Genomic DNA, 27903 nt, shown 5'->3' with positions numbered 1-27903 from the left:
CCTGAAGGAGCTGCAGCAGTTTTGTCATAAAGGACAAAAAAATAAAATCGTTAAATGGACTGGGCTCATGGAGGCAAACCTCATGCTGCTGTAACTCATATTGATTTCTTACCAATAAACACATTATTAACAAATTTAAATTACAGGTTGCCAAGGCAACTAAATAGAAAGAGAAGGATTTTGCAACCTGCTGTGTAAATTAAACAAAGGCAAATTTGTGTTTAATTGTCAGACCGGTTGCTCTTTATCACAGCAGGTATTTTGACTATAGGCTAACAGGAATTCCAGAGGTGGTTTATGGTCCTGCTGTTAATAATTAGCAGTTAATGCAATTTATTAACAGCTTTTCATTCTGTGTTAGACAGAGACATTGATCTTTACAAGTCAACAGAGCACTGCTTTTAAACAGGCGCCATCATCATGCTTTCAGAGAATTATTCTAGATGATGCATGCTCAATAGACTGGTCAAGACTGGTCACTGGTTAAGTCTGGTCTTCTGGACGGTTCTTTGCTGAAACGTTTCGTCTTTTATCCAAAAGACTTCTTCAGTCTGACTGAAGAAGTCTTTTGGATATTCAACAAAGAAGAACCCAGAGTGCCCGACTTAACCTTGTTAGATATTCTCATTAATAATTGACTCGTGTCAGTGGATAAGCAGAGCGTTCATAACATCTGCTGAGATCATTTACCTTTACCTGACTGCCTGCAGCTCCGCAATGACGAGTTTAGGAGCGTGTTGATAACAGAGTCACGTGGTGCAGGGCTGACTCACAGACTTGAACTCAAGGAGCGCGCGAGCATTCCCGTCCAATCACCCGCACCTGCGGGGCCAGCTGACCAGAGGTGGATGTGGTAACATCTGTTTTGGTGTCAGCTCCGTGTCGATCTTCCTCCGGCGTCATGTGAAACGGACTCCGCGACTGGACCTCCTCCTCCGTTGAGCTCCGCCAGTGCGCACCTCCTCGCCACCCCCCTGATAGTCGTTTCACCGGACTCCCAGTCTCCGCTGGCCCCACGGTTGATCCTGCGCGTGCTGGCGTGCGGCGGAGCTGAGGATGAGCGAGCAAGGGAAGGGCTCATCCGCCTCCACCGCGGCCCCGGCTCCGGGGTCGGACACTTACAAAGGCTGGCTCTTTAAATGGACCAACTACCTGAAAGGGTACCAGCGGCGATGGTTCGTCCTCAGCAACGGCCTCCTGTCGTATTACAGGTAAAAATAAATAAATAAATACAAAATCCGACGGAGTGATGGAGTAAAATAAATGCGCGCGCGGAGCGGCTCATATTTGACAGCTGGCTCCCTCAGCTGGCTAAAGCTAGCTGTCAAACACCAGGGGCGGCTGTGTTTACCTCCGGCTGACGGAGGCTCAACCTTTATGGCTGCAGGCCGCGGAAAGGCTCAAACACCGATAGATTAAGACGCAACAACGTATATTATAAGTTAATAAAGTGCAGGAAACAAACGGTTGCAGGCGTTAGCTATAGCAAACTAAGCTAGCTCGTTAGCCTCCTGTCTGTCAGGGAGATTGAAGCTCATCAGCTTTCTGCTCCGCTGTCATGTGGCTTCTTTAATAATGTTTAATGTGTTTTATTGGCAGCAAGAACCTCATTTCAGCCGCTGCTTTTTCTGTAAGCGTCGCAGTTTCCAGCAATAACTTTAAGCTGTCTTTTAAGTTTATTCATTCATGCTGGCTTCACTGACATTAACCTCTGATTGCTGTTAATGGACACAGTCCAGTAAGTGGTGGCCATCATCATCATTCTGTCCTCACAGCTGCCAGCCATGAGAGAACATTAGATCTACCACAGACAGACAGACACCTGTGGCTCAGGTGCTTCTTCTTGTGAGGTCATGTTTCCACAGGTGTGGGTGAGGAGGAAACAAACAAAGGGAGGGTCATGATGCACACCTCATCCACAGGTGACAGGCGTTCCTTCAGCACAGAAGAATCCTATTTTTAAAATGACTTTTATAAAGTTTTTAAAAGGTTAATTAAGTGCTGTTCACCCTTTGATTGTAAACAGTTTAAAATGTGGTCAAACAGTGAAAACTTTATTTTTTTTCCACCTTAAAACTTAATAATCCAGGTAAAAATCCAACACTGTTCAGTCAAGTCATCTGGACGCGTTTCATCCTTCATCCAAAGGACTTCTTCAGTCTGAGGAGCCACCAGACAATCTGATTTCTGCAAACGGCATACTCCATGGCGTTTATTTTATTTTATTTTCAATTAAATGCCAATACAACCCTGCTTGCATCACATATTTTAGTTTTAGAAAGTTATTTTGGACGCAAACCATGTGCATGATAATGATAAATCTTACACTTTTTACAAAGTTGTGTTCAGTCTGAAGTTTGTCCAAAAGCTTTGGAAATCTATATTTTTCACAATATTTCATGCAAACACAGATACTTTTCCTTACTTTCATTGCTTGAGTCTTGCAACATAAAAATAATCAGCCTCTGCTCTTGGTACTCTCTCAGTATTTTCACATCTTAATTTTTGTACTAAGCTGTACTGACAAAGTTATTATGTCTAAACCTTAGAGGTTTTGGACACTTTATCCACATAAAGGGACAAACCGAGTATTTTCTCCGACAGTATTTGTTCCAGTTTCTTAATTAATGGTTCCCCTGCTGATGGTAAAACTGGAAAATTTAAATGTTTTCACGAATCAATAAAGCAATAACAATTATTCTTCTACCCTCTAGCCTAAAGCGATAATATAAACTATCTTTCAAATGTAACCTGTCATGTCAACTTGGTGGTTTGATCTCCTGATTTCAAACGTTAATGCATTAAGCTCCCCCGCACAGTTAACGAGCATTTTTCATTATTTTTTTTTTTGCATTTCCTTCCAATTATACTCACGATCAAAACCCATTTCATTCTGCATAGGTTGCCACAAGAGCAGTCCATTATTTTCTTCTTTCCATCAAAGCTTTACTTTGCTGAGAGGGAGAGTAGCCAAAGTTCTGCTGTTTGGGCTTGTGGTGAAAGGAAAGACGCCTTTTACTTCTGCCACCATTAATAGTCCATTATGTTGTAAGGTGACAGCTGTCTCTGAAGTAAAGCTATCCTGTTGACATCGGAGCACAAAGGGATTGAAGCACACCACCCTCCACCGATGACTTCCTGGCAGAGCACATTGTACAAGTCTGACTTCATGCTTTGTGTGTGCCTTCTCTCCACAACTGTCTGCACGTATTGTCAGCAAAGTCAAAAGGAAGCAGTCAGAGCAGTGACAGCTTGTTAATTGTGTTTTCACGCCATGTCAATGGATGCATTTTGTGTTGCCTCCCAAATATACCCTTTCTGCTGCATGCTTTATTGCGGTTGTCCCAGGAACACGTTGGGTGCAAAATTTAAAATATGCTTAAGTTTACAGCAGCTGCTTTTACACTTAAATGGATAGTTTTATTGAATTAGGTTATTTTAGAGTTAGAGCGCTAAGTAGTTATCCATTTAATAGACAACTGTCTTGGCAAGCTGAGGATCTCTTTAAAAAAAAAATCAGATTTTCGTTATAACAGTTTAAATTCAAACTGTTTTATGTTAGTGTGAGTAAATACTTCATTAGCTCATTTTAACATTTGCACTTTAGCTTTCTTGTTTAGATTCTTGTAGTTATTTCAGCCAAATGGGCCGAGATGGTGTAGAGGCAGGGCAGCCGGCTTGGGACCCGAAAGTCCCAGGTTCAATCCCCAGTCACTGCACATCACGTGGCATCTCTGGGCAGCACGTCTCATCCCCAAAATGCCCCCCCGGGCGCCTTCAATAGCTGCCCACTGCACCACCTGGTGGTGGATGGGTTAAATGCAGAGACTAATTTCGCCATTGTATGGAAACATACAGTGCTGACATTGTGATGACATTATTATTATTATTATTATTAAATCTCAGCCGATCAGCTGAGACTCATTTGCCCCTATTGCAGTTCTTATTCATTTTATTTTTGTGAAGGAGTATTTTTTTAAGTTATTGAAATAGTAAAACATTAACTGCTCATAACTGTCAACATTTTCTCAATCTAAAGAATGACATTTTTGACAGAGTAGCCAAATTACCCAATTCTCAGACCAGAGTCAAAGAAGAGCACATCTGGGGACCGAGATGGGGTAGAGGCAGGGCAGCCGACTCGGGACCCGAAATTCCCAGGCTCGATCCGCAGCCATTTCCACATGTGGTGTCTCTGAGCAAGACAGCTGCCCACTGCTCCACCTGGGTGTATCCCAGGTGCAATGGGTTAAGTGCTTGGAACCAATTTCGTCGTTATATGGGAACATACAATGATGACAACACACAGCACTTTACTTTACTTTACTTATCTTCACCGTATAAAACAAGCTAAACCCTCAAATATTTATTGCAGTTTGAGCAGATGCTACACTGTATCTTGTGGGTTTTGACACTGCACCGTCTTTCCCTGAGATGTGAAATCTGTTTGTGTTTCGCAACATGGTGCTGCACCAAGCCCATTCTTCAAGAGTTTATTTGAGCTGCTATGAGATTTTGAAGTTTTGAAGATCTTGCTCCAGAGGGTGAAAGATTGCTCTTCTTGTCATGCTGGTCTGAACATCTTTTAGCTTGTTTCGTTTGTCTGCAATCCTATTCCATTCTCTAACTTGAAAGCATGCCGATTTTTGCCTACTTTTTTTCTTAAAGTATATTTCACAAGCTTGTTTAAAATATCTCTTTGAGGGTCTGACTGTGCCACTTGGATCTCCGTTCATAATATTGCAATCAAACATCATGAGATTAACACTATAAAGACCTGACAGCTTAGATTAGATTGTTTGCAGCACTGTATGATCAAATCAGTAGTTTTAATGAAACTGTTCAATATCTGTTTACATGTTTTTACAAGCTTATCTTGCATTTCTAATTGACTGTGACTTGTATGCCATTTAGAGTTTTCATCATTTATCCAATGAACCGCTTTAATCCCTAAATTCTTGTTTTTGTTGAATAAGTGACTTGGACTCAGCTAAAATCAATGCTTTGACTCTGTGAATAGACTGACGCACTCAGCAGTTGTTGCGCAAGCTAAAGCGTACTGAGTTTAATGGCGATGTAAAATTGCATTTGGCATTGATTGCTCTTAAACTGCAAGTCTTGCCGTTCTTTACGTTGCATCAGCTTTGTGTCGAGCTTCGTTTTAGCTCCGATCACACAGTCTTGTGCGACACATGACCAGACTTTTATCCTTCTTCCTCGTCTGAAGTTCATTAATATTTCATTTCTTAATTGACTTTTCCTCCCGGTTTTAATAGTCTCAACACAACTTACTAACCACTTAATGCAAATCCAGCTTGGTGTTTTAGGAGAGATTACAGGGCATTAAAGCTTTCAGTGCAAAAGGAGCTGCCATATCGGTGAACTTTTGCCCAGGCTGTCCACATTTCCTTCAGTTGATGCAGGAGAGTAACCAGATAGTATCAGTTTAAGTGCTCACCAGGTGTTTACCACTGCCTGTGTATCAGGTTATGATGTTGGTGTTTGTATGCTCAGCTCCTGGGGGCAGGGAGGGCGAGCATGCCAATTTTGGGGTCAACTGAAGGCAGGGGGACTGGATCCTGTCGGGCTGACATGTCAGCAGAGTGGCTGGAGCAAGCAGTGGCTACTGTGATCCAATCTTGTTAAAGTGCTCTTGCTTGCTCTTAGCACCAGGCTACAAAGTAGTCAAATGCATGTCAAACTGTCTCACGTTGGGTGGTCTTGGGGCATTTCTTTGAGTAGGTGAAAGCTGCTGAGTGGTATAAAAGTGAGCAGAGAATCGGACCACGTTTTTAACTCGTCACCATTTCAGTTAATTTATTTTTTTATCAGCAGGTTATGTCTGGCTGTCCTTGTTGCAGGAACATGAGCTTGTTATTTATGGGTCATGTTTCTGTTCCATTTTCAGCACAGTCTTTTGACATTTCTCTGGCTTTTTCCCTCCATGTCTTGTGACAAAACAGCCTACAGCCAAAACAAAACCTATCTACACTCATGCTCTGATTACTTAGTCAAATTTCTTATCCCCGTCTGTTTTCATGCTTGTGGCTATGTGAGCTTTGCTGTTGACAAGTTGTTTTGTCATTACATGCTCCAGATCGGTGGATTTATGTTTTTTGAGGATGTGTTCACAGGGCACAGACAGGTAAAGCTCTGCAATTCTCACCTGTTGGGGCACACCAAGCAAAACTGCTCTCATGCCCTTTGTTCCACTCCTGCACTTTTCCCACCTCTTCTATCACTGTCTCTGACCCCCATAGTTCATATCTCTATTTCCCAGCTTTTTCTTAACTGTGTTGCTTCATGGCCTCTGCATGGCCTCGCCTCCCCACAGGGCAGTAGTGATCAGCATGCATCTCGTCTTACTCATCAGCAGCACATTCTGTCACTTTGCTGACCCACTTTACATCCAGGACTTTGCAGCTGAGTTCAGCTTTACGAAGCTATGAAACGATTGTTCAGGATCCCCGCCTGCTTTCCACGCTGCTTCGCATGGCCCCGGTCCAGTGCTGTCTGCAGAACTGATGTGCACCAAGTTCCAGCAGAAGAGTGGTACACTGAAGCACTTGTTCTTGTTTGGCATGATAACAAGACTTGAGTCTGTGGAGGTTGTGTAAGGGAAGTCACTGCCTGGCAAAATTTATAAATTCACTTTAACCTTTGTAAAGCAAAAACCACATTGTTGTCTGCCGGGAGTGACGTTTGTAGAAGAGCAATCTTACTCAGCGGCACCTTCCTGTTTCATTGATGGCTCATTATTATTTTAACATTCATGTTTAAAAATAATAATTTAACATTATCTCAAAGCAGTCTGCTCCTCAGATAAATAATGTTAAATTAATATTTTTTTAAATATGAATGTTTCTGTTCAGAGACGACTTCTGTTGTGACTGGCGCTATATAAATAAACTGAATTGAATTCAGTTGGAGATGGCTAAAAGAATGTGAAATCCACACAGGGATCGACATGATGGCATGACTGCATGCTTTAAAAAGCCTGTTTACAAGCAAAGGAGTGTGTGACAAAGAGGTCTTAGCGTATGTTCAACTTCAAAATATTCTTTAAATCACTGCATTATGTTGTATTTCATAATGCAGTGATTTAAAGAATGTTTTGAAGCTGTAACTTATAACGTACAAATTCAATGGATATGATTATTTTGTTTATGTTCAGATTTGATTTGTTGTTCTTTTGCCAACAATTGTTTCTAAAGATTGATCACCACTGCAACACTTCTTTGTTTAGCAGCAACATACCTTTTAGAAACAAGGGAGTTGCAAAAGTTTTTGTAGGAAAAAGTTAACCTATTGTTGCTTAATGGGAGACGGTGATTTTCCAAGTGCTTTTGCTTCTGACCCGTAAAATTCTAGTGAGCAAGGCTTGTCACTTCACATATGGCTAAAAAAAACATGTTAAACAAGAGCAAAATGACAACGCAATCATTACATCATCAAACTGTTATTTTTATTAATTTATGACTACTGTTTTTACATTTTGTAACAATGTGAAAATTTGTTTTATAAAATGCCATAAACAATAAATATTAAACTTAATTTGATATACGGTGATTATCTAAGGACCCCCATTTGGTGTCTCATGACCTGCAGTGGGGTCCTGACCACAGCTTTGGGAACCATTGCTGTAAAATTCTTTTATTGTAGCATCCAGACTGATACCAAGCAGCTGTAATTCAGCAGTCGGTTTTGGTATTTTCTTACAAAAAATAGTTACGATATCTGCAAGGCAACATTGTGTTGCTCCAAAACCTATTTTCTGTTTAGCATTAATAAAATGAGCATTAATGACTTGCACATTGGTTTTACTGATTTATAAGTTCAGCTCATTATAAGCACTAATGCACATCTGTACTGCTCACAGATGCTGGCTTTTTAACTGTACTGATCACAAGCCAGATGGCCTTTTAACCCCTAAAAGCCTGGAAGACGCAGGGTCCATAATTACCAAATGCTGTTGCAAATTTTGATTTGTCAGACCTCGGAGGCAGCTTTCCACTTTGCCTCAGAACATCAGAACTGATTTGGGTTCAGAGAAAGTGGCAGCTTTTCTGCATCTCATTTAGATATGGTTTTTAGAAGCACAAAAGATTTCTGCTAAGTTCACAGCATGCTGTTTGCAGTGTTCCTGAGGCTTCTTTACAAAATCATGTGTGTTTTATTGCAATATTGCCTGAAGGTCCAAATATTGCCACCATTTAGTTTTGGTTTTTGATCTTGGCTCTATTTTTCGTTTTAATTTTGAAATAGTTACATATTTTCCAAAAAATCTTCCTCTCCGGTGTGCCGTCGAAGATGTTATTGACTTGTCAACCAGTTTAGGCAAGAAATTTACCTTCAGGTCTTATTAATATTTGCACCTCCTTTAACTATTTTAAATTCCTCTTCTGGCATAAAAATCAAGGTTGCCTAACTTTTTTAAAAATGAGAAAATAGGATGTTTTGGCATTTAGTATGTTAATAATAATTATTTTTATAATTTAACATGCAAGGCATAAATGTTATGCAAACAATTATATTCTTTTTTTCAGTTGCTGGTAAATTCTTTTATTTACTAAACAATCAGTTGTTTATTGGTTTGAAAATTTATGCAAATTGTAACACCATAGCAATTTAGATTTTCAAGGAATAAATGAGACGGCTGCATGTGTAAAATGTAAATGGTATTGTAGAAGGACAAATATGGAGCATTTAATTTAGTATAATTATGCTATGGTCTATCTCCTAATTAAGTTTTTAAACAAGATTTGTGTGCAACTATTTTGATAAGTGAAATTGAAAAAGCCTCAAGAGAAACCAGGAGCTCAGTCAGGGTCAAGGAGGCTAAGCCACGGGTCAGAAATGGACCAGCATGTCTCCTTGATGACAAATTTTCAAAGACCTTTGCCAAAGAACTTTGTTCTGCTTTTTTTTTGTTTTGTTTTGCTGTGTTGCTCTGCCTCCACTATCGCTCTTTTGTTTTTATGTTCTCACACTCTGTTCTCTCTTTGTCTATGCTGCTATTCATTGTTTAGTTGTGTTCACCAAAGAAGCCAGCAGTCGCACAATGGCCTTGTTATCTAGACTACCAAGGCCCACTGATGGTGCACAGTTGGTCTTGTGGATAGCCTCTGTTCCACACTAACAGCAGGGCATTAAGATTGTGTCGTATGAATAAAATAAATCCAGTTGTTTAAAATGACCTAATGCTGGCTTAAGTCTCATATGTGTGCTTTCAATATGATGCACTCAGTAAAATGACCTGTTGTACAGCTGTTTTACTTTCAGAGAAACTAATAAGATTTCTGTGGCAGACCTCAGTGCTTCCCAGATTGTTTTCAGAGTCAGAGGAACGTCATTTGAATTGATTGAAGGACAAACACTTGTTATGGCACTGATGTAATCCACGCTTTCTGTGGAATATTTTGTTCCTTTTCTGCAGAACACAGGCAGAGATGGCTCATACGTGTCGGGGAACGATCAACTTGGCCACAGCGCACATAGACACGGAAGACGCCTGCAATATTGTGCTGAGCAGTGGCGGTCGCACTTACCATCTGAAGGCGAGCACTGAAGTGGAGCGGCAGAGATGGGTCACGGCACTGGAGCTGGCCAAAGCTAAAGCCATCCGCATGATGAATGATCAGTCTGGTAAGGGCACTTGTTACAAGAAACTACTCATCTACTGAAGCACCGCTACTTAACTTTTTGCAGTGAGAGTGCAAAAAGTGCTGCAGGATGGTAATCATCAAAATATGTCCTTGATTTAAAAGGGACACACTGGGATATATTTGATTTTCATTCAGTCTGTGCCCTTCAGTGTTCTCCTCTGTTTGGTATTCAAAGTTGTTTCAATGCTTGCTCTCCACCTTTAATGTAATTCATGGTCTATTTTGAGCCAGGAGAGGGCAGCGCTGTCTCCCCTGCCTGTCTTAAAAAAATAAGACTACAAACAACTGGAGTATGCTAATGTCACTGTGAGAACTGAGCTGCCATTCAGGGTTTCCAAACAACAGGCCACTCTCCTTTCCAAGGGAACTTGCCCTTGTATTAGATGCTGCTGGTCAAAGGCTGTGGGAAAAGTGTGAGGCCGCTGATTTCACGTTTTATCCTGGCACCGATCCAGAATGTCTCTGCTTCAGTCAAAAGTAAACAAAGTCTACAGACACTGAGACAGCCTATATATTCCTCTGGCCTCTGTTTGGAAGTCACATCACTAAATAGACTGGAGGAGATTGGGAGGGCTTTTAAACTCACCCACATAAGCTCGAAAGGAATCCTGGAATATTAATATTTTGAAAAGTTTAGAATATTTAGCGGTCCAGTGTATTTTTGGTTTATCCAATTGCAAATTTTGTACACTTAAAAAAAAAATAAAAAAAACAAAACTAAGCTCATTGATTTTAAAATATTTATTACAAACTGATTTTCTTGGTGTGTTGTGTGTGGTTAGTAGGTGGATATTGTTCCTGTTTTTAGTTTTCTACATTCGCCTTAGAATCTAGCTGTTTTTTTTTTTTTTGTTTGTTTGTTTTGTTACCTTTTCTTTTTAGCCATCCTATTTGTAAAAACAAAACAAAACAAAACAAAAAAAACCCTGCAGTATGACTTTTTATAATTGTTTATTGTTGTTGTCCATTATTGTCATCTTTCTTTGTTGAAATCAGGTCTCTCTTGTAAATGAGTCCTCGAGGCTCAATGGGATTTACCTGTCTAAATAAAGGTTGATTGATATTGGTTCCAGTTTATCCATCCATCCATCCATCCATTATCTTTACCCGCTTATTCTTTTTTGGGTCACGGGGGTCGCCGGTGCCCATGTCCAGCAATCACTGTGCGAGGGGCGGGGTACACCCTGGATGGGTTGCAAGTCCATCACAGGGACACATAGAGACAAACAACCATTCACTCTCTCACTCACACCTAGGGACAATTTAGAGTTGCCAATCAGCCTAACATGCATGTTTTTGGTCTGTGGGAGGAAACCGGAGCACCCGGAGAAAACCCACGCATGCACGGAGAGAACATACAAACTCCACCCAGAAAGGCCCCTGGACCGGGGTTTGAACCAAGGACCTGCTCGCTGAGAGGCAGCAGCTCTACCAGTTGCGCCACCGTGCTGCCCGCGATTAAATCATTAAATAATAAAACGGTATCATAAATTACTGAGCTCAAACTTCTTTGCCGTTAAATGATGGATGTTAATGTCATGTTTGTACGTTTATATGTTATGTCCTTTATGTAAATGCCTGCTGACAATGCTGCAAACCAGTTTCCCTATGGGGACAAATAAAGCTATATTTACAGTAAACCGCTGATATTTAATGATCAACTAAGACCATTAAGAAGAATAATGCACACGCTTTCAGTCCTCTATACTGATCAGATTCTAAATGGGCTGACCCTTACAAATTTATAAATGCGGTGCAGCTATAAAACTGCTGTGGGATCGCTTTTTCCAGCCACAAATATCCGGTTTGTATAACCGCCTGTTCATCTTAGGTCAAAACTGAGAAAACTCACAGCACATTATTAGTCATTTCTGCAAACTAAATAAACAAAAAGAAAACGTTTCACACAGGTTATGTCATAGTTTGCAGAACCTGAATCTTGGGTATAACATTAGTGAAGACTGCCTGTGTTTGACAGCCGTCAGCCTAAATTTACTCTGAGCTGTCAGTCACAAACTCTTAAATCATATTTTTGTCCTTCAACCACTGAATCCTGAATCTGCAGAATTAGTTTCATGAGATCTATGATTATTTTCTGTTCACTAAACAAAAACTTCATGATGCAGCTCCTTTTCTATACTTCTAGATTCGAGTCAGTAGAAATACGATGCATACTTGAAATCTTACAGCTCATGTGCTCTGTTTGTGTATCAAGGGGACATCTTTAAAAGATTAAACAAGGAGCACTATATGATAAAATGGAGCGTTTGCTTCAGGAACTGTCTCTGAAATGATGCTTTAACTCCACACTAGATCTGTTGTCAAGCTGTAAGAGCATCTTTTTCTCTGCCTGGGGTGTTAGATGTGGATCAGCAGCATCATGTCTACATTCATTAACCTACCCTTCCCTTTCTGTTAGAACAAGGAACTTATTGATCTCCTCAGGTGAGCAGAGCATAAACCCTGAGTAGACTGTCTGTGTCAGACCACTACAAAAGTGAAGGCACTGACAGGATTTATGCAGGTTTTTGTTTTGTTACCATCATGTGGTGGTTTTTATGTTTTAGTTGGTGTATCTTTATGTAATCAGCATTTTTTTTGTCATGACTGTGGTTTTAGTGTCTATCAACAGTGAGATTAATCTTTTTAACACAAATTTAAATTTATTTTAGTTTTTGAACTGATTCACTACTATTTGAGCCAAACACTGCAAGTTCAACAGGGGGCAGTGTTCCTCCTCACTTTTATTTGACCTCTCAGTGATGCCTGCCATGTTTGTTTATTTATTTATTTATTTATTTGTTTATTTATTGCAGCTGCAGAAGTGGGACCACAGTCTGTGAAATCACATGTTTCAGCAGTGGCTAGAATTTGCAAGATAGACATGCAGACTTAACCTGAACCCTTTAGATGAAATATTTGAATGCAGTTTGTGAGTAGCATGATGGCATGCATTAGAAAATTGGAAATGTTGGATTCATTATTTCTGGAGGTTTTCTCTGGGTTGAGCTGGATTCATGAACACTTAGCTGTCATTGTCAGGAGTGCGGCGGCAGCTGAGCCTGCTCTATATGAATTCAGAGCAGTGAATTAATGTTCAGTCAGTAAGTCTGTCTGACAGCTGGGTCTTAAAATGCTTTAATCATTTGCATTTTTGCTTTCTATACTTTTTTTCTTTTATTTTGAAAGAGTATCAGTCATTCTCCTGTCACAATAAGATATCATGAACTCTCCATGGTCCTGAAACTTTAGAACTAATCAAGGATTAATTAGTTTTACACCTTTAAATATGCTTCATTAATCATTTCTCTACTGCTCCTCACCCCTCCCACCATTTAATTATTTTTTACCTTCCACACGTTTTCACTGGTGCTCGCTTCTCTCCTCTCTTCTCACCGCCCTCTCACATTCACTGTCTGGTCTTCCCGCCCTCTCCCGCTTTCTCTCCACATTTCCCCCTTTCTCTCTCAGTAAACCATTTACTCTGCCTTTTTTTTTTTAATCCGTTTACATAGACATTACTCTTGCTGCATCATAGCAATTTTTGCCTAAAATATTGACATTGCCCTGCAAATCTGCAGTCTGGTAAAACAAAAAGGATAGGGCACAGTCTCCATCTTGTAAGTATTCAGCTTTTTATTGTTTGTTGGGTGTAGAAATGTGGTTTGTAGCTGTGTGTGTGTGTGTGTGTGTGTGTGATGAGTGTTCATGTAGACTTAATTAGGATGACATGATGATGCTGGGTTTTTATTGTGTTTTAGATTATCTGACATGAAGAAATTATTAGGTCTATGCATGTGATTTTATTGCACTGTGGATACAGTTTTGATTAAGGGCAGGGGTCTACCACTGAAACAGTTAAAGCAAGGTGAAATGAAGAATAATCTGGAAGTCAGTGAATTGAAAAAAATCCTTTAGGATCATTTATTAAGGTACATTATGGTTTTGTAATTATTAATTTAAGTTTAGGGTATGTCTCAGATTATTTACCAAATAATGATTAGTTTAAAACACCAGCCCATGTGGAAATAAATTTAGAACTAAACTTTAAACCCATGATCACATCAACTTAATAGTAACATAATTAGATTGATTAGATTTATATTTTAGATATGAGTTATTCATTTATTTATATTAGGGGAAAAAAAGTCTTAGAATTGCTCTATGAGTAAAATTATTGGGTATCTTCTCAAAACAAAATTGACAGTGCTTTTAAAATATATATTTTAAATTAATCCATATTTCAAGTGTTTTTAATTAATCCATAGCTTCTCCACCCTTGCTGTGCTTTGGAGTTCACGAGAGGATGTTATGAAATGACAGATGGTACATTTTTCATCTTCTCCAATTAGTTCCACTGCTGTTGTGTGCTGAATCACCTGCTCGTGTTTGTCTTGCATCTAAAATAGTGTTCTGGCATCGGTTGATATGCTACATCATCTTGGTCTCTAATGACGGGAGACAAAGAAATCAGAGTCGGATTCAATCTTCTAACTTAAACAGATCTATAGCAAAGTCTTATTTTTATTATTTTTACAAGAATCAAGCACTGTAGCTGTCTAAAGTAACGACCAAGGTTTTTATCTAGGCTTTTCCAGATATATTTATCCTTTTTATTTCCCTAGCTCATGTATATAATCTCTTGTGAATGTATCTGGAAATTGTTGCAGTGGAATCAAACCTTCGATGACTCATAGTGGATTTAGATGGTGGATAGTAACTCGCATCCTTCATGAGCTGCACATCCAACCCACCACTGAGGCTTGTACAGACAAATTAATTTTGGAGTTGTATTTATATTTTTCCTTCTGCTCTGTCTGCTTTTTGACTTGTGTTATGAGAAAACTCATAACGCAGGTCGAACTCTTCTGAGCTGTAATATAGGTGTTGTACAGTTTTCACAGTACCTTTTACGTAACTTTTCTACTTTTTATTATGCTTTCAATGGAGCCTTCCTCATTTTCAAACGTAGAGCTTCACATTTCCTCTTCACATACATAATTTTGACTGCTATTACTGTTTTTGCTTTTTTTTTGCAGAAATCCATTTGGATTACCTTCTTAAATTTTAATCAGATATGTGTTGAATGAGCTTTACTTTAAATAGACTTGAATGAGCTTTACTTTAAATAGACTTACCCTAACTGTCTGGAAATGACTGAGCCAACTCATTCTTTATATATTAATATCTTAAGACATCCGAGAAAACTCTTGATGGTTGCTTTGAATAGTTGCACTGATTCTATTATACTAGAAATTATATAATAAACAATCAACTTTATGAATAATGCAAGTCTCTAATATTTTAGTTAATAAATTAAGCACTTTTGACTCAATTTTCATTTATTTTATTTATTAGTTGTTTCTGTTATGCATTCTGGTGTAACTTTATAGTCTATTCTGAAAAATATTTTTTATGTGATATACAATTTTAATGTTTTACACGTGCATATCATTAGGTAAACTTTCAGATTGAAAGTGCTGGATTATATATATTTTGAGTAGCCCTTGTTCATGTAAAGTTGTTGACTTTAATTAAAAATTACCGTAACACTTCTTTGGCAAACTGTGTAATTTTCAGTTATCACTCGTTTGCATTTTTTTTCTCCGTCTAGTTTTTCTTAGCCATCCTAAGCCATTTCATCAGGTTTGAATGTGTCCTTCCCGTTTTTTTTTTTTTTTTCAGATGAATGTACTTGAGTATTTTTGTTCAACAGCTGTGTCCTTACAAACTCCATGAAGCCTTGTTGAGGGACCTGTCTGCTCCCTGTGGCTCAAATACATTACCCACCTTGTCATATACTGCACAAAACCTGTTATTGGGCTCATGTTGTATCTCAGTTTGCACTTTTTTTTTTGTTATGCACTCTGCAGTTTTTCTGCTATATTGGCTGTAATGGACAGTTTTTAGAAAATGTGAATGCTGGTTTAAGGAGTTCTCTAAAGGTATAAATTAACTGAACATATGAGATAAAACGGCAGCAGCCCAGTATTCAGTTTCCTATGTTTGTCACTTTGATCATTTTGTGGATCTCAGTGTTGTGACCCCTCTTTTGCAAGATTCAAGTACCGCTTTATGCTTTTTTATTTTGTGTGATTCATCCATAGCTCTACAGTTGATCCCAGCATTTGGTTTTGTTTTGGTACTGGTTTAAGTTTAAAAACACAAGCACAATCAATAATATGTTGGTCTGGATTTACAGCACTTTGCAAACATTTTAAATTACCTTTATTTTTTCATTATTTACACTTCTTTTAATGTTGAAAGAACACCACCCTTAATGATTATATGAAAGTGGGACTCTTTGGAAGTTAAATACTGTATATACAAATATATAATACACCACAAACAAAAATAGTTAAAATAACTGTCAGGTAATTAATTCAATAAAATTATTACAAATAATTTTATACAGTACTTTACCAACTTTATATAAGTACCACCTCAGAAAATACTAAGTAACACCCTTGTGACTGACATTAGAAACCAGTAGTACAATCTAACGAGCTTATATCTTTGTCATAATGAAGCAAACTGGCCAAGCCCCTACAACCGTGCCTGATGTGTTCAGAATAAGATGTGATGGTTCTTTGTTTGTTGCAGAGAATATCACCATGTACACTGCAGCCTTAGCTCTTATTCTGTTGCACAAATGAAAACTAATTTGAGATCCTTTGAATTAAATTTCCTCGCTGTTTTGCACCTTTTCTTGCTCACGGGTTCTGTAGAGACGTCACAGGTGCTGCTTAAGTGGCCACCAGATCATCCTCTTCTCCAGGTTCTCTAGATAATATTAATTGCACTTTTGTTTCAAGTAGTTTCCATTGAAATCTGAAATCATCATTTGCTTGAAACATTCATGTTTTTGTCTGTGCTTTTTAGCTTTATATCTAAATTAAGCTTGTAATGATTAATTAGCTTGTATTTAACAGGGAACTGTGGCTTTAAGCACAGTGGACATTTTTGCTGAACACTATGATTAAATACTTTTTTTAATTTTTCATTTTGGTACGTTTTGAGTATTACATTACACTACGGTAATGTCAAGAACTCTCCTGGCCCTGACAAACTATCTTCATTTAATAAGTCCTCAGTGATCCTAAGAAGTAAATACAAATCCCAAGAAATATTTTTTTTTCCTTGAAGTTTACATGTGTGTGTGAATATAACGACTAATAATCAAAGGTTGTTCATTGTTGTAACCACCATCCATCAGGTGGGAAACGAGTAACTCAGACCAGTGGTCATTCCGTATGTTGCAGGAGTTTCAGAGAAACTGAGAAGTTTATTTTCTAAACATGACATCTCAGTAGCTTTCAAACGCTAAAATACATTATAATAATAATAATAATAATAATACTTTATTTATAAAGCCCTTTAAAACAACCACAGCTGCCACAAAGTGCTGTACATATAAAATCAAGAACATTTAAACACATAAAAACAGTTGTTAAAACATTAAGATCAATAAAAGTAATAAAAACAGTGCAGATCAAATTCAGTGTGTGCTAAAAGCCAGGGAGTAAAAATGTGTTTTTAAAAGAGTTTTAAAACTGGACAGTGAAGGGGCTTGTCTGATGGGAAGAGGGAGATCGTTCCACAGTCTTGGAGCAGCAACAGAAAAAGCTCTGTCCCCTCTGAGCCTCCGCTTAGACCTCGGCACCTCCAGGAGCAGCTGATCAGCTGATCTGAGGCACCGAGCAGGAGAGTATGGGTGAAGCAGCTCAGAGAGGTAGGATGGAGCAAGACCATTTAAACTTTTAAAAACAAATAAAAGAATCTTAAAATGAACTCTAAAATTAACAGGCAGCCAGTGGAGTGAAGCCAGAGTGGGGGTGATGTGCTCCCTCTTTTGAACTCCAGTTAGAAGCCGAGCAGCAGCGTTCTGGACCAACTGGAGACGTCTGAGGGAGCACTGGCTGACTCCAAGGTAAAGGGCGTTACAGTAATCCAGCCGAGAGGTGACGAAGGCATGGATTACTGTTTCCAGCTGCTGTTTTGTAAGGATGGTCTTTACCTTAGCCAGCTGTCTGAGGTGATAAAAACTGGTCTTGACCACCGCTCCAATCTGGGACTCTAATTTAAAATCACTGTCCATTTTAAAACCCAAGTTAGAAATAGTTTTCTTTACAAGTGGTGCCAGAGGGCCCAGATCAACAGGGCAAGGTTCACAAGAGCCACTAGGACCAAACACCATCACTTCTGTTTTCTTTTCATTGAAATTTAAGAAGTTTAAAGACATCCAGGCTTTGATGTCTTCAAGACACAACAGAAGTGGCCTAATTGAGGGGGCATCTTTCTTTTTAAGTGGCATATAGATCTGACTGTCGTCAGCGTAACAATGAAAAAAGATCCCATGCTTTCTAAGAATTGATCCCAATGGAAGCAGGTAAAGGGAGAAAAGCAGGGGACCTAAAATAGAGCCCTGTGGAACCCCAAAACACAGAGGAGCAGTGGAGGATTCAGACCCAGCTATGTTGACAGACATGGTTCTGTCTGCCAGATAGGACCTAAACCAGCTCAGTGCAGTACCACAAATACCCACTTGGTGCTGTAAGCGTGATATTAAAATGTTATGGTCCACGGTATCAAAGGCAGCTGTTAGGTCGAGCAGGACAAGAACCACATGTTCACCAGAATCATTAGCCATGAAAATATCATTAAAAACTCTGACTAGAGCTGATTCTGTGCTGTGACGAGTTTTGAAGCCAGACTGAAAAACCTCCAGGATATTGTGCTCATCCAGAAAACATTTGACCTGTGAATATACAATTTTTTCTAAAATTTTTGAAATAAAAGGCAGCTTGGAGATGGGCCTAAAATTAGCCAAGACAGTTTGGTCTAGGCTAGGCTTTTTAAGCAGGGGCTGCACCACAGCATGTTTAAAACTTATTGGGACAACACCTGAGGACAGACTGCTATTGATAACAGCAAGAATCACCTGTCTGATGCTGGAAAACACCTATTTTAAAAGACGAGGGGGGACAAGGTCACGAGGAGAACCTGATGGTCTAATATGGCCGACCACATCCTCTAAAAGGGTCAGGGTCACTGGTTCAAATCTATCAAACACAGCCAGGCAGGGGACCAAGCAGGAGGGGTCAAAAGCAGGGGCTGAAATAAGGGCCCTTGTGGTAACAACCTTATTTATAAAAAACTGCAGGAAGTCATTACAAAGTTCAGTAGAGGCTTCCAGACAGACAGGTTGTGGGGCCTTCAGGACAGAGTCAATAGTTTTAAAAAGGACACGTGGATTATTATGATTGGACACAATAATATCTGACAAGTGTTGTTTTTTGGCCTCTTTAACAGTGTTCTGGTACTGACGTTGACAGTCCTTTAAAATGTAAAATGAAACCTCCAGTTTATCCTTTTTCCACCTCCGTTCAGCTCTGCGGCACTCCTGTCTGGCTGCAATAGTTTTTTCATTAAACCAGGGTTCAGATCTGGCTTTAGGCCGCACCAGTTTAGATGGAGCTACACAGTCCAAAATGGTTTGACAGGAGGAGTCAAACCAGGAGCTCAGCTGTTCGGTGTCAGCAGCAGAGCCAGAGGGAGCACAGAGCTGTTCAAAGGCAGCAGAGAACTGGCCAGCAGTGGAAGGGTTAAAAACTCTACGTCGCTGGGCAGGAGCGCAGGATTTAACTGGAGCACAGGACAAACCAACATCAAATAAAACAGGCCTATGGTCAGAAATCACATTATCATATAGTTCCAGGTCGTTCACAGACAAGCCGTGAGAGAGAACCAGGTCCAACGTGTGTCCATATTCATGTGTGGGACCAGCCACCCACTGAACCAGGTTAAATGAGTCAGTGAGGCTGAGAAAGTCCTTCACCAGTGGTTTCTCTGGGCAGCATACATGTATGTTAAAATCCCCAACAATAAGCACTCGATCATAGTTTATCATTATTCCAGTCAGGAAATCAGAAAAGTCATTCAAGAAATCCTTATTATATTTAGGGGTTCTGTAGATGACAGCGCACAGCACGGGGTGTGAGCGACCCACCTCAAATAAAGTCACCTCGAAGCTGGAGAATGAAGATGGTGCAGAGCATTGCTTGCATTTAAAGTTGTTTTTATAAACCACCGCCGTTCCTCCTCCACGGCCTGACATCCGAGGGGAGCTTAGATAAGAGCAGCCGTCTGGTAGAAGTTCAACGAAAACACTGGAGTCATCAGCCTCAACCCAGGTCTCTGTGATGCAGAGCAAATCCAAATGACGGGAACTGAAAAAGTCCCGCAGGATGAAAGTTTTGTTTGTCAGAGATCTGGCGTTCACCAGGCCAATCCTGGCAGAAACCACAGCATGTAACCTGACGGGCGCTAGGGCCCGGGGCAGCGTCTTCAGGCTCTGCAGGTTCACTCCACGCTGGTGGAGCCGAGAGAAGCAGGAGGGGTGGGGGCGAACGCCCGCATCCAGGCCGGTGACAGGTAGCAGGTAGCTGTCAACAGGATCCAGGAACCGCCAAGGCACAGAGAAAGACGGAAATAATCCATTTCTTGTCTGAGAAATGGACGTAGAACGGGCCAGGCAGATCTTTAGTTTCACCAGCTGTCCTCCACGTTTACCGCGGTAACGACGACGTTTCCGCCGGGGGGGCAGCACAGGTGCCCGGAGGAGATGAGCTGGAACTCCTGACAGGAGCGGGGGTAAAGTTTTCTGTCCACCATAATCAAAGGCATTGAGATTGCCAACAACATGTCGAATATCCAGGAGGGACTGGCGATTGTACACAAGCACAGACTTAGTGCTGAGCACAAAACAGAGAAATAAAACAAACCAAACCATGAGCGACAGACGGACGGCCACACACACTGGCGCCATCTTGTTTGCATTATTGCAAAGACTGGTTCATCCCAAAGATCCAGTCCCCCGACACAGAGTAATATTGTGTATGCTGTTCAGTGCCAGGAGGGATGTGATCAGTCTTGCATTGGAGAAACTAAGCAGCCACTGGCCAAAAGGATGGACCAGTACAGAAGAACATCATCAAGCCAGGACTCTGTGGTCTACACTCATCTCGAGGCCAGTGGTCACTCTTTCAGGGATGAAGATGTTCACATCCTTGATGGAGAAGAACGTTGGTTTGAGGGAGAAGTAAAGGAGGCCAGCCATCTTTGTGAAGAGAACCCGTCCATCATTAAACGGGGGCGGAGGCCTCAGTGTTCATCTCCCCACTCTTACAAAATTGTTATTGAATTACTCAGCCTTCTGTGAATAGCAAGCGGTCATCAGGACAATAAGGGCAACTGTTAGGCTGATGGTCCTTCCTTTGCATGTGAACAACTAGTTTCGTCTGTCAGCAGCAAACTGGTTGATCCACTATGAGAAGGTTTATAAGACTGAGTTTGTTGCAGCTCCTCAGACTGAAGAAGTCTTTTAGATAAAAGATTAAATGTTTCAACAAAGAAGAATCTGTCCGGAGAACCTGACTCCACCTTGTTACACTCATCAAGTAGTTGTTATGAACTCCTGCATTTGTGGTTAATTGAAAATCTACAGCCTCTTTTGGATAATTGAGGTATTATTTCCAAAGAAGAATGGATGCACTCAGACTTTAGTAAAGACTTATGTTTCAGTGCCTTCAATCTTTTGCATTTGTGTCCTGCTGCTTCAGTGGAAATGAAGCTGCTCAGTATTTCAGATAATGTGGTCCTTTTGTGTAGATCGATAACATTTATAGCTACTGTAGCTGGCATTAAAGCAGTCTGATTAAAATGCTACCAGATTTAGAAAGTGACTTCTAAAATGTCATCTGAAAAGATTGTTATCCCCATAATGGAGGAGTTCCACTCAAACGATTTGACTGCTCTAAAGTTCTTCATGCTCAGAAATCACCATCTTTCTTTTTCCTTTCTTTTTAATTTGGACTTCCTGTGCCTCATTTTAGTCAATGCAGTAGTCCCTCATTAATCATGGGGTTTAGGGGACCACGCCCCCCACAATAAGTGAAAAACCGCAAAGTAGGAATACAGTAGTTCAAGTAAACTTTGTCATTACCATCTCATGATACATGAGATGGAACAAAATTATGTACACAAGTAGTAGTAGTAGTAGTAGTTTATTTTAGTATTTACTGTAGTAGTAGTAAGTATCAGTTTATTTTAGTATTTATATACAGGTGTATATTAAGGCATTTTAAACCCTTCCCAAACTCTTGCAATGTTCTAAACTCTTAAATGTCATGTCATTGTAACAGCATTCAGTACTGTATATGTAGCTACAAAATTTTACTGACCGGGCTCTGCAGAACAGGAGCATCTTAATTTCAGTCCAACTCTGTTCCGTTTCTGCAGACGTACCCTGTAGCAACCCATAATCAATGTTCTAAACTCTTAATCCTACAAATTTGAACAACATAATGTAGCACTAAATTTTACTTACCAGCGTGTCCCCATTTGGAGGTCCTCATTGGCAGGTTGAAAGAGGTGAAAAAGTCCTGTTAATCCTCAGATGAACAATTGGATCATCAGCCGCGTGTGTCCACTGACTGGCCAGTTGAAAGAGGTGAAAAAAGTCCCGTTAAGCTCCAGATAGATCACCGGATCATCGGCCGTATGCGTCCCACTCAGGGCTCGTTGTTGGCCGGTTGAAAGAGATGGAAAAAGTCCCGATGGGCTTCGGACAGAAGGCCGGACCTTCGGCCACGCGGGTTTGCTCAGAGGTCCACTTGGACGGGCTACTAGCTCTCTAGATTCACAGATGGGTCTGGAAGTCTAGTTCTGCTCCAGGGGCACCGATCAGTTCAAAACTACTGTACCTCTGTTTTTTTTCAGCAGAAGGAAATGGGGCTTCTGGGTGGGGCCCTGTTGCCTTCTGGGAAATGAGGTCATTATGAATGGGAATGTACAGTGGAGGTTTAGAGAGAAAACTACAAAATGGTGGCACCTGTCCGAAATAGTTTATTTTTTCGTTAACTTGTTACAGTACAGTACACTATCCAGTACTGTCCCAGTCACGTGAGTAATATTAATTATTTTTTTTGTCCAGTATTTTATATTATGGACTGTACATTCACAAACCTTGATAGTCTGTGAAAGTTGAACCGTGAATTAGTGAGGGACTACTGTACACAAGAAACAAACATCTAGTTTAATCAGACCAAATAACTATCTGGTCAGTGCAGCGATCTTGTAATCCTGAGGTTGCAGGTTCGAGCCCAGGTTGTGTCAGGAAGAGAGCATCTAGCTTAAAACAAACTGCCAAATCTTTCATTTGAGCTCGCTCGCTGTGATGAACCCTAAAGAAGGGAGCAGCCGAAATAAACTTACTTACTTTTTAATTTAATATTGCCTTATTAGGTACAACTGTTTTAGATTAAATGTATTTATTTATTATACAAGTTTTTGGTAAAATACTTTGTTTCTTGGGTAAGCTCAGGGACTTAGGGTAACAAATTTTACATTTGCTTATTGTAAAAAGTCAAATTGGCAATGGCCTAATGATGAATCCAAGTCTTCAAAACTGCAATAAAAAAAAAACAAAGATTATAAATAAAGGGAAACAAAATACAACAACAAAAAAAAACAAACAAACAACACAAGTAAGACTATCACCACTCATGAGTCCTGACTATATTAAAAAAAAAAGATTGGTGGTACTGAGTCTAAGAGCTAGTCTATATTGGCATGTTGGTAACTATTACTTCAACTTTGTAAAGTTGAAGACCTTTAAGTATTAGAATTATCAACAAGAACTGATATAATCTTATGCATAAATGATATGACGTGTCAGACTGATGGCATATTGTTTTGTTTGACTGAGGTGACCTTTATTTAAAGAGCAGTATGATTTGTACCCTGCCAGTGAAATTCAAATGACAGCTTTCACACAGTAAAATACTGCTGTATGTGAGGATTGTTACTGTAATTGATGCTTTGTTGGTAGAGTAAACAAATGGAGAGGACAGGTTTTAAGTTGTTCATCAATGGACCGTAATCAGCACTATAAAAACACTGACAAAGAATGACACTGCAGCAATACACCAACCAGCACCATGTGCAGACGTTTTTCCAAGCTATGTATTATCTGACCTTCCTTCTGACTCAGTCTTCCCATCTTTCATTCATTTGGCGTACGTGTTTCACCTTTTTTATTCACATACTCTACATCGTTTGATCTCGGCCATTTTCTGTCTCTGAATAAGTTAACTTCTGCTGTCATGATAGAAGTGGGTGACGGGAAGTCAGAAATGTGTTCTGGTCTTCGTTGTGCAGATGACTGCTATCTGCCGAGTCCTATCTCCTTAGTTTCTCTCCCCCTCTGCCTCCCTCCCCTCTGATTCAGCCTGCATTGCACAGAGAATCATGTGGAGAATTGTAAATGTACAGGGCTTTGTGATTGTGTGCATGCAGAGTGTGCGTGTCTATTTCTGGAGGACAGAACAATGCAGTACTGGACATAGGAATTACAGGGCGTGCTGGCATCCTACCCCACATGGTTGTGTATGTTTTAGTTTTTGTGCATGCATGCTGCAACGCTGGAAAGGGAAAGTCGCTGCCTCAGCCCTCCCCTTGCTGTGAATATGTAGTGGCCCAGGGGCTGTGTTGCATCTCGGGGAGCGTGGAGTCGGATCAGGCCTGCAGAGCGAGGTGATGAAGGGCCGGAGCTGCTGGGAGCCCGGGACCATCCGCTCCTTCTGCAACTCAGGTTGTCTGAGTAAATTCAACCGGGGTCAGTATAGTTGCTACTAAAGCTACATCTCAGGAGTTAAAAGCTGTCAAATGACTCTACATCTGTCCAGTGTTAGGTTCTTTCCTGGCACCTCTTTCTTTAGCTCCATTGGTTCTCACTGTTGGTCCTTCATCCAGCTCTTTTGCTGCGTCCTTGGATCAGTCAACCATGGATGCTCACGTCTCTGCAGTCTCCTTCAACAATGCAGTCCCTCACACTGCAAAAAGAGCTGCCTGCTCTCTCTCCTTCTCTCCTTGCACTGCATGCTCTTTTCCCTTCCTTTTCCCATCCTGTTTTCACTCATGCTCATTTCCTCTCGCTCTTTTGCGCGTGCTCCACCTTACGTATGCATATGGATGAGCTGGAGTGTGCCAGCCCTACAGTATGTGTTGTGTTGGCAGTGTGTAACTGTGCATGCATATTGTAAATGTAGACATCATTGTGCCAGCAAAAGAAGTAAAAATCATGTTTCTGTGCATCCCAGGGTAGAAAACGGCTTTTCTTTTACACTAGGTTGTAAAAAAACATTCAGTAAGATTTGTTTTTTTTGTCTCATCCTTTCATAAGAAATATTTTGACACAATGCTGAAGTGTTTTTCATAGACATAACCATTGTTGTATTATTGTTCATAATTTAACTGTTTAATAACATACTGCTTTGTTTGTTTTATGTCAGCTCTATGTAATTATTGCATATAATTTTTGAGAAATGAAAAATTCACTACTATTTCATTTATTCCTTGTTTCCTGGGTCCTTAACCATTCTGTTTTGTCTTTCCACCTCTCACCTCATCTGTTTTCTTGCTTGTGGCAAAATTTGGCCATGTAGAGCTGAACATCTTTGTCTCAATGCCCTGAACTTCTGCTATCCCCATTTGGGCTGTTTTAACACTAAAATGAATTTGACATGAGTAGAACAGAGTATGTTTCTGTAAAGCAAACCACAATCTTCTTTTGTAGCAGGCCTTTGCACTCTGGGATCTGGTGAAGTTACATAAAGGGCATACTTCACAAGTGCAGCGTAACTATGAGCTTTGCTACAAAAGAAAAATTCTTCAATAACCTTTTTTTCTTTTAGTAGCTCAACTTAAAATAATGGATATAAAGCTGCTATTGGATTGTCTTGTTTAAAATTCAAAATATTATACTGAGCTTAGTTCTGTGTTATGAACACTGTACCGGTATTCATCGGTAGGTGGAAATACACTCTTAAATAAATAGTTTGGATATTTAGTAAATTATGGTGTTATCAGTAATCAATATCTGACCTGCAATAGAAAGCTCAGTGTGTTGTTAGTTTGAAACATCAGACAGAATTGCTCAGGGGAAATTAGCTAAAAGTGTGAAGCAGTTTCATAGCAGATTTCTGACATAAAACTACCATCAATCTGTAAAGTTTATAAATGTGAATGCTTTTTTAAAATTATCACAGGTTTTGCATTATATAGTTATTTAAAAATGTATTATTTACATTAAAGCCTGGGTCTATTGTCAGCAATGGTCCATCTGAAACATGAACATGTTAAGATTAACCAGATGGAGTAACTATTTGAAAGTGGTGGGGAGGTGAAATCTTATTGTGGATGCAATGCATCAGTGTACATGAAAAATTCTGAATGAGTTTTAAATGTCAGAAATTAGCTGAAATTGGTCTGTTCTGCCTTTCTGAGGGTCAGCAGAGGAGTTGCTGAGCGGTGCTGATTGTCCCTGAGCTACAGATTTCTGTAGCTGAAACAGGTTGCTGTAAAGTTGTGTGTTTCCACATCTTTTACTTCTTTTCCTCACTGAACTTTAAATAATGTATGTTTATAAATAATAGTTGAAGTTATAACATAAATGTATTTAATATTGATTTTGAAACATTTGAATTGTGGATAAATAAGCAGCATGCTATTGCCTTAGCTTTTCTATGACATTTTAATGTTAAGATAGCATCTTTGCTAATTTTTTTTTTTTTTTACATATTTCACACTTCTTTTTTTAGGCATATGAATCAGTATTTATCTATGTAAAATAAGCCAGTTTAGTTTCAAGAAAAAAATGCAACATTAATCAATTTAAATTGTAATCTAATCTAATCCTGAGGAGCCTATATTCCCACTTTTCCTATTGGATGGAAAGCTAAGGAGGTGTAAAACTCAATAAAACAGAGTTGCATGACTTACTATGGAACATGATGAAACTACATATTGCCAGGATGGACTGCCAAAGCTTTCAGGGATTATTTTTTGCTGTTGTGTTGTAGTTTAAAGGTTTCACAATTTAGCTTTTTGGTTGCAGATTATAATCCCAAATCTTAAAGATATAAAATTTTCTTCAATTTAGCATAAAATAAGTGGAAAACGTTATCCGATTATACAAATATAACCTCTGCCTGCTTTGTGTGCACTTATAGAAGAAGTCTTGCAGCACTGTTGAAACTGTCTTTACTTGTCTGAGTGGATGGTTACCCTCATGACTTGTCCTCCTGCAGCACTTCCACTTATCATGATGGATAACAAATTTAACTGTTTGTGGTTTACTAACCTTGATCTCACTCCATCCATCTCAATGCAGAGTTAATTTGTCAACAACACTAAATCATATTGAAGTTCTTGTCAACAGCTAGTTTTGACAAGCTTTTAAAACTAACCTCAAAAGCTGCTTTTAATAATATATGAGACACAACTGTTACACGGAGAGGATAGACAAACATAAGAAGTGTCAAATCACAAAACATTATGTTGTCACCTGGAGCTGAAATGAACATGGCTTGTTAGACATGTTCTATAATATGTTCAATGATCTGAAGCTAAGGAGTTCAGGGTGGAACCGACTGAATCATCATTTCAAAGAGAAAATTAAACTTTAGTCAACTTGGTTTTATTAGTTTATTTTCACCAAAGTGCTTGCTATATCTGGGATTTTACATTAACACTAAAAGTTTAAAAATAAATAATTTATGTGGAAAGACATACAGTATTTGTTTAAAGGCACTCAAACAACAACATAACACATTTTTTTAAAGTAGTAAGTAATCTCACACATGTTTGAATTAATTATCAGCTGTTTAAATACAGGTGGCTCTTCTCATGTGAGCATGGAGTTGTGTGTTATGTTATATATGTTAAATGTTATGTTATACATGTTAAATGTTATGTTACATATGTTAAATGTTATGTTATATATGTTAAATGTTATGTTAACATATTTAACATAACATATAACATATTTATGTTAAATATGTTATGTTATGTGTTATGTTAAATATGTTATGTTATATGTTATGTTAAATATGTTTTATATGTTATGTTAAATATGTTATATACGTTATGTTAAATATGTTATATATGTTGTGTTAAATATGTTATATATGTTATGTTAAATATGTTATATATGTTATGTTAAATATGTTATATATGTTATGTTAAATATGTTATATGTTATGTTATATGGTATGTTATATATGTTATGTTAAATATGTTATATGTTATGTTAAATATGTTATGTTATTATTATATATGTTATGTTCTATGTTATGTTAAATATGTTATATGTTATGTTAAATATGTTATATGTTAT

The 27903-nt window shown here is 39.2% G+C and overlaps 1 protein-coding gene across 1 annotated transcript in view; it reads left to right on the top strand.

Annotated features, from left to right (window-relative positions):
• Positions 1 to 972: 972 nt before the first annotated feature.
• osbp2b (oxysterol binding protein 2b) overlaps positions 973 to 27903 on the top strand; it is a 48097-nt gene continuing 21166 nt past the window's right edge. Inside the window, exons 1-2 of the mRNA XM_037681038.1 lie at positions 973 to 1211; positions 9437 to 9645. Of these exons, the coding sequence (XP_037536966.1) occupies positions 1057 to 1211; positions 9437 to 9645 (364 nt within the window). The 5' untranslated portion in view covers positions 973 to 1056. The remainder of the gene's footprint in view (positions 1212 to 9436; positions 9646 to 27903) is intronic.

This window comes from Nematolebias whitei, chromosome 8 (assembly GCF_014905685.2).
Source record: "Nematolebias whitei isolate Nwh7 chromosome 8, NemWhi1, whole genome shotgun sequence".
NCBI lineage: Eukaryota > Metazoa > Chordata > Actinopteri > Cyprinodontiformes > Rivulidae > Nematolebias > Nematolebias whitei.
Note: the sequence above shows the minus strand (reverse complement) of the source record. Positions and strands in the feature narration are given on the sequence as shown.